Raw genomic sequence first — 12,314 nt, 5'->3', positions numbered from 1 at the left:
GGCCCTTGGCCCATACCCCGGTTTCCCTGTCTATAGGATAGGAGTATGAGTTCACTCCTTTATTCAGGAAAAGGGTTTAAGAAGCACTGAAATAAGTATTGTTGTGTAGGGTAGGGAAGATTTTTTAACCAAAATAATGAAATACTTCTCTTCTCTGTACATAAGATCTTGTACCTAAATGAAGAGCAGAGCACTTAAATATAAACAAACCTAGATATAGAAGAAAATAGAACTCTAATGATTTGTGATCAAATTCACTAGATGCTATATTGGTGAATTCTAATTGCTTCTTTCAAGACTAAATACTGTTTGAGACAAAATGAAGCCCCCATGCACTGCAACTGTCTGGCCTGTAGCACCCCTACCCGCCTCCCCAAACCTCCAACCCCCACCGTCAAAGTAATATAATATTAGGCTTTGAGTAGAGAAATGTATCATAATGGGACTAGTGATAATCCCACTGTTTGCTAAAGAGAACACATCTTGGGAACCATATTTTAGTTTGGATTCTGGAGATATACTAAAGCCGTGGTCGGCAAACTGTGGCTCACGAGCCACATGCGGCTCTTTGGCCCCTTGAGTGTGGCTCTTCCACAAAATACCACGGCCTGGGAGAGTCTATTTTGAAGAAGTGGTGTTAGAAGAAGTTTAAGTTTAAAAAATTTGGCTCTCAAAAGAAATTTCAGTCGTTGTACTGTTGATATTTGGCTCTGTTGACTACTGAGTTTGCCGACCACTGTACTAGAGGATATATATAGAAAGCAACTAGAAGTTTGAAGGCACTGACGACCACATGAATCATTATCATAAGGAAGAGTTCTTTTATTGTGGTAAAAAACACATGACATAAAATTTACCATCTTAAATATTTTTAAGTGTACAGCTTAGTAATGTTAAGAATACTCACATTATTGTGAAACTTATCTCCAGAACTTTTCATTTTGCAAAGCTGAAATTCTGTGCTCACTAAATTCCCCTTTTCCCCCCATAAAAAGATTTTGAAAGAAGTGGGCATAAAGTCAGAAGAAGATAAGACTGGGTTAGAGATTTTTCTTCAAATATATGAAAGTTTATGGTGTGGAGAAGAACTTATGCAATGAGGACATGGATATATTTCAGTTCAACAGAAGGAAGAATTTTTAAGAGAGATACTCATGTAAGGATAGGACTGTCTCAGAAAAAGTAGTAATTCCCTGTTCAAGGAAAAAAGGGAATGGCCCTATCTGGGTAGCTCAGTTGGTTAGAACATCATCCAGATAAGCCAAGGTTGTGGGTTCCCTGGTCAGGGCATACATAAGAATCAACCAGTGAATGCATAAATAAGTGGAACAACACACCAGTCTCTCTCTCTGCCCCTTTCTCTCTCTCAAATCTTACCTAATAATAGACAAACATGTAAATTGACTGTACCTCTGCTACACCCACAGCCAATCAGGCGTGAGTATGCAAATTAACCCGACAAAGATGGTGGGTTAATTTGCATATGCAGGCGCAGAGTGGTTGGGCCCGGCGGGACGCCTGCTATGAAGGGGAGAGAGGGGGGCAGAGGGAGCTACAGGAGCGGTGCTTTAAAAATTAAAATAAGCCAGACACTAAAGGATAAATATTGTTTGAATACTCTTATATGAGGTTCCTAGAATAGTCAAATCCATAGAGAGAAAGTGGCCAGGGGCTGGGGGGTTGGGGGAGATGGGAGTCATAGTTTAATGGGTCAGAGTTTCAGTTGGGAGAGCTGAAAAAGTTCTAGAGATGGATCATGGTGATGGTTATACCAAAATGTGAAAATACTTAACTAATCTTACAAAGGGTCAAAATGGTAAATTTTATGTATATTTTATTTAAAAGAATAAACAGTGATTAAAAGGTAAAGGTTTGACTGAGATCATTAGTTTGGTCTCTCATTAAGCAAATGTATGAGTAATTACTAGGTACAAAGCACTATTTTAGGCCCAGGATATAATGATGCATAAATCAGATTAGGTTTTTGCTTTCATAGAGCTTATGATCTAATATGGGAGACAGACTATGGAAAAAGACAAATGAATAAACAAGATTAAGAGCATGGCAAGTTCTATGAAGGAACTGAATAAGGTGAGATTAGAAAGAGTTAGGAGGCTGTCAAATTTAGAATGAGTGGTCAGTGAACTCTATTAGGAATTGAAATATGAGTTAAGAATGAGCCTATCATGTGAAGGACAGGAGAGCTCTAGGCAAAGGGAACAACTGGTTTAAAGGCCTTTGGGTGTAATTAGTACTTGGTGTATTCAGAGAACAAAGAAGCATTATCAAGAAAGAAGTGAGTGGTATGGGAGGAGGGTAGAGAGGTGATGGCAAGTAAATGGCATTGATTGAGCTCTTATTGTGTGCCAGACACTAGTTAAAGTGTCTTTCATGGCTCTCCTCCCAGGAGCTCACGCCTTTCCCTTTCCTCTCCCCTTCCTGCCCCAGGCACATTACGCTAGCTAAACAACAACAATAAAGTGCCTTTCATATGCTAACTCTTCAGTCCTCAGAACCCTATGAGGTGGATTCTGTTCTTACTTTGCACCCTTCAGGCAACTGAGTCACAATGCTAGTAAGCTTCAGAGCCAGGATTCAGCAGAGCCAGACAGAGTCTTAACCTCTGGATTGTATTGGGCTGAGGAGCTCAAGCAAGAGGTCTGAGCTGGAGCTACATGTTTGGTGGGAGTATTCAGAATTAGGTGGCATTTGAAGCCATGGAACTGGAAATTCCAGAAGGCTGCTTTGGAGACGAAAGTCCAAGTCATAGGACGAAGAATCAGGAAAGGGAGAGTAGAAAAGGAAAGAGAAGACCTCACAAAATGGCTCAGTCATTTGTGCATTTGACCGTTCATTATCTTGGGAAAAGTGTTTCTTCTGGTTCAGGGCCAGAGCTGACTGACAGGAATCCAAGTCAGTTGAAAAATAACTACTGTTGCTGCAGTTTTTTCTAAAATGTCCTGCTGAGTGATCTCTTCAGTTACTCTGCTGGTGTCTTAGTCTGCTCAGGCTGCTGTAACAAGACACCATTGCTGGGTGACAAAAATAACAGACATTTCTCACAGTTCTGGAGTTTGGGAAGTCTGAGATCAGGGTGCCACATGGTCAGTTTCCCGATGAAGGCCCTCTACTGGTTCACAAACAGTCATCATCTTACTGTATCCTCACATGGAGAGGGTGGTAGAGACAGAGGGAGAAAGAGATCTCCTGTCTCCTTCCATCATGAGGGCTCCACCCTCATGACATAATCTAACCCTAATTACCCCCAAAGGCTCTACTCCTAATAGGATTGCATTGGAGGTTAAGACTTCAACATGAATTTGGGGACACACAAATCTTCACTCCATGGCACCTGGGTTTCAGAATAAGCAGTTCAATACAAAAACCAACAGATTTATAAAATCTGCTCAACCTGCCTGACTGGTGTGGCTCAGAGATTGAGCGTCGACCCATAAGCCAGGAGGTCAAGGTTCAATTACCAGTCAGGGCACATGCCCTGATTGTGGGCTCTATCCCCAATAGGGGTCATGCAGGAGGCCGCCAATCAGTGATTCTCCCTCATCATTGATGTTTCTGTCTCTCTCCCTCTCTCTTCCTCTCTCTGAAAGCAATAAAAACATTTTTAAAAGATGCTCAACTTCACTGGCTATAAGGGAAATGCAAACAAAACTACAAGATACCATCTCATACTTGTTAGAATGGTTGTTATCAATAAGACAAGAAATAACAAGTGTTAGGTCGTGGAGAAGGGGAACCCTCATACACTGCTGGTGGGAAAGTAAACTGGTACAGCCACTATGGAAAACAGTTTGAAGGTTCCTCAAAAAAATAAGAATAGACCACATAGGTGTCCTTTGATGGATCATTGGATAAAGATGTACATATATACAATGGAATACTACTCAGCTATAAGAAAGGATGAAATACTACCATTTGCAACAACATGAATGGATATTGAAAGTATGCTAAGCAAATTAAAGTCAGATGGAAAAGGATAAGAACCACATGAGTTCACTCATATGTGGGATATAAAACAGAAAGCAATAAGCAAACAAACAATTCATAGATACAGGCAGCAATATGGTGGTTACCAGAAAAGGAGAAGGATGGGGAAGAATGAAGAGAGTCAAGTAAATGGTCACAGAAGGAGACTAGGCTTTGGGTGGTAAGCACATAATGCAATATGCAGATGATATAGTACAGAATTGCATGCCTGAAACTTATGTAATGTTATTAATCAGTCATCCTGATTATTTTTAAAAAGAATTAGCAGTTCAGTCTTCTGTAAATACTTCAACAGAAAGGCATGTGTATTCCAGTTACCTAATTAAGAAATGCAGAAATAGATATTAACGGGTTATATAGCAAACAGATTTCCATCCCAAAATCATCCTGAAGATAGCTTAGTAGATAACACATTTTATCCTATTTCTGAAATGTGACAACATATGCAGAATTGTGTGTGTGTGTTCAGTTTAGGGAATATATTAAACATATATTCCTGCAGGAACACTTATGATCTTTGTCTCTTTTCCCTTAAACTCTAAACCATCTAAGCATATATATTTTCAAATTTGGTAAAGGTAGTTACTCAACTAACCAAATTAAGAACAGAAAACATTAGAGAAAATCTTCCCCCTCCAGAATTCTAATATGTACCTTACAAAGAGTAAATTAGATTTTTTTTTTAAATTTTTACTTTTTTTATTTTTAAATTTTATTTTTATTGATTTCTGAGGGAGAGATAGAAACATCAGTGATGAGAGAGAATCATTGATCAGCTGCCTCCTGCACTGCACCCACCAGGAATCGATCCCACAACCCAGGCATGTGCCCTGACTGGGAATTGAACTGTGACCTACTGGTTCACAGGTCGACGCTCAACCACTGAGCAACACTGGCCGGAGTACTTTGACTTTTAGAAAACGCACTCCTTTAGGGGTGTGTGATATTTAACTTTTTAAAACATATTTTTTATTGATTTCAGAGAGTGGAAGGGAGAGGGAGAAAGAGATAGAAACATCAATGGGAGGGAATCACCTCCTGCATGCCCCTACGGGATCGAGCCCACAACCCTTGGAATTGAACTGTGACTGCATGGTTCATGGGTCAGTGCTCAACCATGTGCTCATGTATTTGTACCTAGTGCTAGCTCTGCCTGGAATGCCACTCTTTGTCAGACTTGTTCAAATGTTATTGAATCAGAAAGACATATCTGCTACTTGCTTTGTCTCCCTGAATTTCAGATATATGATAGCACTTAGCATATATTAAAGTAAGTAATGTGGCCCCGCCTGTGTGGCTCAGTGCTTGAGCAGCCACCTTTGAACCGGGAGGTCACAGTTTGATTCCCCGTCAGGGCATATGCAGGCTCAATCCCCAGTAGGGGGTGTGCAGGATCAATGATTCTCTTTCATCATTGATGTTTCATCTCTCCCTCTCCTTCACCCTTCCTCTCTGAAATCAATAAAAATATATTTTTAAAAAATAAAGTAAGAAATGCATGTTGCTCTCCACTACATCATGAGCTCCTAAAGACAAACTCTACCTTAATGACTGGAGCATTGGATTTTGGCCTTTTAGTATTCACAGCACTGTATTGAAAACCAAAAATCTTAGTGGCATACTTGAAGTGATTCAAAGCCTCAAAACGGAGGCAGTCACTTCCTCAGTGTGAGGATTTCTCACAGTGCCTATGAAATCATCCACTGTTGGCACTCTCCCTCCCAGGAGCATGCCCTTGGCTTTCCCTGCCCCTCCCCCCCTCACATTACCGTTAGCTTCCACACTTCCAATCTCCAAGTGCCATTCCTTTACCTCTATAAATTTGTTTCCTAACCCATTTCTTCTAGGAACCCAATAAATGTTCTCTTTTGGTAAAAACAAACAAAAAAATCCATCATTATCACACTACTAGAGGCCTGATGCACAAAAATTCGTTCAAGAGTAGACCTTCCTTCCCTCCTCTGGCCGCTGGCAGGCACCCAAGACCCGGGCTGCCTCCCTCCAATATTCACTTGGTAGCCCTTCAGCACTATGGCTGAATGATTTTTGCTCTTCTGAATTCTCTTATATAGCCTACTTTCTAGAATACTTATATATTATTAAAAAGAAACATGATAAGGTCAGAAGACCATCAAATTCTTGGCATTTCTATTTGAAACTGAAGCTCTTTACCTACAGAACTCCCAAGTAGTAGAAAATTATTTGAAACTTGCTCAAATTTACCAAAGTGACCATTTTCCCAGGGCAGTACTTGGTGTAGTCAGCCATTTGGTAGCTCTATGGCTCTGATTGTTGGCTTCCCCTGAGCAGTGCACAGTAGACTTGATGGATTGTGTGAGATGACCTAATTTACAGAAGCACTTATGGGTGGTGGTTTGTTTTATGTGTTTTTTAAAATATTTTTATTGATTTCCAAGAGGAAGGGTGAAGGAGAGAGAGATAGAAACATCAATGATGAGAGAGAATCATCAATCCTGCACTCTCCCTACTGGGGATTGAGCCTGCAACCCAGGGCATGTGCCCTGACCAGGAATGGAACCGTGATCTCCTGCTTCATAGGTGGACGCTCAGCCACTGAGCCACACTGGCCAGGCTGGGTGGTGGTTTTTGTTTTTTTAATTCTAAGATAAGAAAAAGGACATTTGCCCCTGGCCGGTAGCTCAGTGGTTAGAGTGTCAACCCTCGCACCTAAGGGTTGTAGGTTTAATCGGTGCATGTGGGAGGCAACCAATCAACGTGTGTCTCTCACATTGATGTTTCTCTCTCGCCCTCCCTCCCTCCCACTCTCTTTAAAAAGCGATGGAAAACATATTTTCCAGTGAGGATTAACAACAAAAGAAAAAGGACATTGGACTTTTTATTAAGTTTTCTGTTTTGTTCCAGGAGGGTCCCATATTTCATCAAAGCTAAGATGCCATCAATTATGAGATGTATCTCAATTTCTTAAGTGTTACAATTTCTTTAAAAGCTCTACAAGTAATGGCAATGGTTCTTGGAAAAACTATTAATTCACTTTTAGTTTTCTGTCTAGTGTCCTTTACATATTTAGTTTCTTGAGAAGGGGCAAAACACTACTGAATTTCCACTAACTTCTTATTTTTCCCTACCAGTTGCTTTTCGACTATATGATTTGGATAAAGATGACAAGATCTCCCGAGATGAGCTGTTACAGGTATGTGGAGAGCTCCCATGCACATGGAGAACTTGTATTTGGGCCCTGCCTGCTTATTCATGTGGGCAGGAACTGTACTTTCCTTCAAGAAGCATTTACTTAACTCCTGCTGTGTGCAGAGTTCTATCCCATATATAAGGAAGAGCACATAATTTGGGGAAACTTGAAATGGCTCATTAATTTCTCAAAGACAAATGTCTCTATTTAAAAGGTAACCCAGTTTGCCCTGGCCACTGTTGCTCAGTGGTGGAATGTAGCCCCACACCTAAGGTTCTCGGGTTCGATTCCCTGTCAAGGGCCTGCACCTGGGTGGCAGGTTCGATCCCTGGCCCCAATCGATGTGTCTCTCTCATATTGATGTTCTCTCTTTCTCTCTCTCTCTCCCCCTCTCTTTTCCCTCTCCCTCCCTTCTCCCTCCTCCCTCCTCCTTGCTCTAAAAATCAATGAAAAAAAATATCACCGGATGAGGATTATCTCCCTCCCTCACCCCCACCCTCCAAAAAAGGGTAAACTAAATGTCTTTTAGGTGCTGACTGGCAGAACTAAAATATGTGAGATGATTAAATTAAAATGTTCTGTTAGTGTCCAGTCAGTTCATTGGCAGCTGGGTAATTCTGATGACACTGGGTAATTACCACTGTTTCGTCTGTCCTTGGGCTTGACATAAGAGTCAAGGACCTGCTGCTGAGCTGGTTACACCAAGCTGATTGCTCATTGTCCTTTGTTGCTCCCCTGTCCTTTACCAGCAGTGACTGGCATTTCATCCTATTAGTCATTGCCCTTCTATTCTTACCCTCTCCCTTTCTCGAAATACGTACAAGTTTAGAAGGGGAGAAAATTCTTCCCTTTTTCATTTTTATTTATTTATTTTTAATATATTTTTATTGATTTCAAAGAGGAAGGGAGAGGGAGAGATAGAAACATCAGTGATGAGAGAGGATCATTGATTGGCTGCCTCCTGCACGCCCCACACTGGGGATCAAGCCTGCAGCCTAGGCATGTGCCCTTGACTGAGATCTGATCTGTTAGAGAGGTTTGAGGATAGATTGATTTGTCTAGTCAGCCATACACAATCAGGAAAGATGGCAAATGGATTGGCTATTTTTTGTTTGCTAGCATTGCCTCTTGTTATTAATCCTTCAATTTGTGTACATTTATCCCCAAAATGTACAACTTCTAATTTTCTACAGTTGATTTGCTGGGGGGCAGGGGGTAGAATGACTAGTGTTGATACACATCATTATTTTAACTCTTCAGAGAAACTGTAATTTACTTTTTAAAAATCATTTCATGAGATAGGAGAAGGTTGTAAAGGAGTGGGGAAAGGAAGGCCTGTGAACAGCTGGGCTAGAAGGCCTTGCTTTCTTGTAGAAAAGCTATGCTCTTACCTTTTAAAGACAGAATGGCTGACTACAGTGATGTGAGGCATCACAAACATCCTTTCCCCCATTTCATACTAAGGTTCATATGATTAAAGTTGTTTATTTTGCTTAAGGTAGCAATTTTCAAAGTATATTCACATCTAAAAATGTTAGCAGAATTGGGAGGGGGTGGATTTTTTTTTGTTTGAGACAAATTTTGTGAAATAGTGTTAAATTTACTTTACTGCACTTCTCATAGCACTTAGAATGTTATTTTTCTAAAAGGGGGGATTTAGGCCAGGCCAGCATGGCTCAGTGGTTGAGTGTCAACCTATGAACCAGGAGGTCAAGGTTCAATATGCCTGGATGCCTGGATCGTGGCTCGAGTCCCTTCCCCAGTGTGGGGCTTGCAGGAGGCAGCCGATCAATGATTCTCTCCCATCATTGATGTCTCTTTCTCTTTCTCTCTTTCTCTTCTCTCTCTCTCTCTCTCTCTCTCTCTCTCTCCCCCTTCCTCTCTGAAATCAGTAAAAAAAAAAAAAGTTTTTAAAAAGGGGAGGGGTTGGATTTAGTATTTAACCCTTCAAGGATCTTTATGTTTCTTGGCCATACTTTAGGGATAGTGGGTCAGCGCACCACCTCAAAGAGGACTGCATTTGGGTGGGATTCCAGAAAGCCCTTTCAAACTTAATAAATCCAATAAGAATCTAGTTTGCTCCCTGGCTGAGCTGAAACACTGATGATGTCTCGCCGGAGTATAGCAGAACAGCACAGTGCAACACAGACCAGCATGGTGCAGAGCCAAGCAGACCATGGAGGAGCAGAGCAGAGCTGTCTGGCTGGAGAGGGCCTGGCCCCAGGGCTCCCTCACAGCTGTGCTATATCATAATTGAGCTGTTTTGTAGCTAATAAAGTTTTCTCCTTCACTGCAAAAAAGAAATTAGTTTGCCTCATGAAGTAAGAAGTCTGGGCATAGATTGTCCAGGTTGATACAGCAACTAAATGATGTCCAGGAACCAGGCTTCTTCTGTATTACTCTGGCATTCACAGCACATATGACTTTTCACCTCATGGTCCCAGGATGGCTGCTACAGCACCAGGCATCATCTCTATGTTCCAGGCAGCAAGAATGGGCAAAGCAAAATGCAAAGGGCTCTCCCTCAGTGAGGTTTGCTTTCCTATTCTGTGAACTTGCCGGAGAGTTCTGTTCATGTCATTGTCTAGGATGGCCTAAATGATCCAGGCCCATGTCACTCAGTGTTCAGTGGTTGAACGATGACCTATGAACCAGGAGGTCACAGTTCGATTTCCCATCAGGGATTGATCCCCTATAGGGGGTTTGCAGGAGGCAGCCAATAGACGATTCTCACTCATCATTGATGTTTCTTACCTCTCTCTCTCCCCCTTCCTCTCTGAAGTCAATAAAAATGTATTTTTTAAAAATAGAATGGCCTACATAAGAAGATAAGGGTTTCAGCTTTCTGGCTGTTACATTTAAGGACATCAGAGGAAAAGAAGGTTGGGGTGGTTTTATCTTTAATCTTGGTAAAGTGTCCCCCTGACCCCAAGTCTCCTGTAAGCGTGGCTCTTGGTCCTGCAGGTGCTACGCATGATGGTCGGAGTGAATATCTCAGATGAACAGCTGGGCAGCATCGCAGACAGGACCATCCAGGAGGCTGATCAAGATGGGGACAGCGCTATATCTTTCACAGAATTTGTTAAGGTCAGTTAGTCATCTCATGGTTTGAAAACTTAAATCCTGTGCAGGAGGGAGGGAGAAAAACATTGAGATAAGAGCATGGGACAGTGTCTCCTGTTGTGACCTTCATAATAACTGTAATTGCTTCCCCCACCCCCACCCCCCAGGTTTTGGAGAAAGTGGACGTAGAACAGAAAATGAGCATCCGATTTCTTCACTAAAGGACTGAGACTACTAAACGGTTCCTTGCTTTCTAGTATTTAAGAACTGGAACTTGGGAGTCCTCCTGTCCACCAGCCCCACCTCCACCCCATCATTCGTCTTCTCCCAAAGTACTACTACTGTTGCATGACAACCCCCAATATGTCTGCCAACATAAACCTGCCTGTGGTGTATAAACAGGGCATTACAGAATGGTACACCCGGTCTATATTTGTTCCATAACATTTGCCGATTATCTCCATTTCTCAATATTCTCCCCACTCCCCTTCGACTGCTGAATGCCACATGTGCATCTCGTCTGACAGAGAAGGAATCATGTCAAGAACCAGCCAGCATAGCTCTTTCATTGGATGTAGACTATAGCCATGCTGTCTTCCCTCCCACAAGGCTTTGGCATGCTCCTCCATCCTTTTTTATATGTCGTTTGCTTTCTACTTGTTGTTTTTACCCAACACATCATTAATCTTTCAGTCTCCCTGCTTTTTATTAAGTTTCAATCTCTTCTGTTCTACGTAGCATCCCAAGCTATGCCTGTTCAATGTATTTCTGACTTGGCAGGATAGTTCAGTGGTCTGGCAGTTTTGAACTACCTTTGCTCTTAAATAGGTCTCTAGGATGTTGCCTCCCTAGGAGCTTTTCAATACTGAACACTTCTCTCAGAAGAATGTGATCCCCTCTTGGTTCCCTGTACTCTGCTTTGTCGCCAAAGGGCTGTGTATTAGAGATGTTCTTCTTGAGAGGTGGTGGCCGTGGTGAGGTGTAGAGCAAAGTCTTTCAGGTGACTTGCCCAGGTCACTCTACCTCTGGTCTCTGATTCTCAACATGCATGCATGCCTATGTAGCTGTTCCTGTTAGTACAGTGTTGACTTTCAGAAAACAGCCATATGCTGGCAGGTTTGCTTAGTTTTGGGACACTGTCACCACCAGAATGGCTGCTCTGACAATATGCTTGGGGACTTTCCCATGGCTTTTTGAGCAAGGAGGCTGGCACCCTAAAAGCCACATGTAGCCCCACTGATGCAGCATGGTTTGTTTATGCCATTGTTTTTCACTTCACACTTCCAAATAGAAAGGTTAGTGTTACAGAAGTGCCTATTTATTCCCATCCAAGATATTTAAAAATTGTCCTCAGTGTCTTGAAGTTTTGCACAAAATTCTCTATGAATTTTACGCTTGGCAAATGTTAATGCTGGAAGCCATAGTCAGCTCCTAATAAAGGTCCAAAGTTTTGAGTGTATTGTATCATAAGCAGCCTGCTTACATTTATTTCCCAGCTCCTCTCTTAGACCATTGCTAATCCCTTAGAAACAAGGGGTCTGGTACTGGTGGCAAACCTGAGGTGGTATTACAGCCCTTTGCATAAGCCAGAGCAACTTTTCTGCCTAAGTCAGCTTAGTATAGACCTCATTGAATCAGCCTGTTATCATCCTAACATCTCTCTTAACAGTCTATCTGTCTGCTCATCCTTATAACTGCCCTTGGCTGATTTTGTCTGACTCATTGCATGCTTGTTTCCTTGCTTTGGAAGTCTATCCAAGATGGGTACATAATACTTTAGGAAGGAAATTGCTTTAAAAAAAAAAAAATGCAAAGAGATTGGGCAGAGTGGGGAACAGGAGTGTCCAGGCTGAATAACTCAAGTATAAATGACTGAGAAATACTTGGTGAAGTATCAGTCTGACTTTGTGATCAAGTGAGGTAGTTACAGGAATCATATAAAAGGGAAGGACAGACACTGATCTGTTAAAGAGGTACTTCAAAGGCTCCTTGATTTGCATATTTAAAGTTCCTAAGATTATGGCTTTTTCCTCCCTTTGGCTGTATAGCAAACTGTTTTCATCCACAGCTGTGCCTT

At 41.8% G+C, this 12,314-nt stretch overlaps 1 protein-coding gene across 1 annotated transcript in view; it reads left to right on the top strand.

Moving 5' to 3' along the window:
• The window catches only part of CHP1 (calcineurin like EF-hand protein 1), a 44,010-nt gene extending 31,916 nt beyond the window's left edge, over positions 1–12,094 (top strand). Inside the window, exons 5-7 of the mRNA XM_008143021.3 lie at positions 7,116–7,177; positions 10,139–10,261; positions 10,405–12,094. Of these exons, the coding sequence (XP_008141243.1) occupies positions 7,116–7,177; positions 10,139–10,261; positions 10,405–10,458 (239 nt within the window). The 3' untranslated portion in view covers positions 10,459–12,094. The remainder of the gene's footprint in view (positions 1–7,115; positions 7,178–10,138; positions 10,262–10,404) is intronic.
• Positions 12,095–12,314: the final 220 nt, after the last annotated feature.

Source organism: Eptesicus fuscus, chromosome 5, assembly GCF_027574615.1.
Source record: "Eptesicus fuscus isolate TK198812 chromosome 5, DD_ASM_mEF_20220401, whole genome shotgun sequence".
Lineage (NCBI taxonomy): Eukaryota > Metazoa > Chordata > Mammalia > Chiroptera > Vespertilionidae > Eptesicus > Eptesicus fuscus.
Note: the sequence above shows the minus strand (reverse complement) of the source record. Positions and strands in the feature narration are given on the sequence as shown.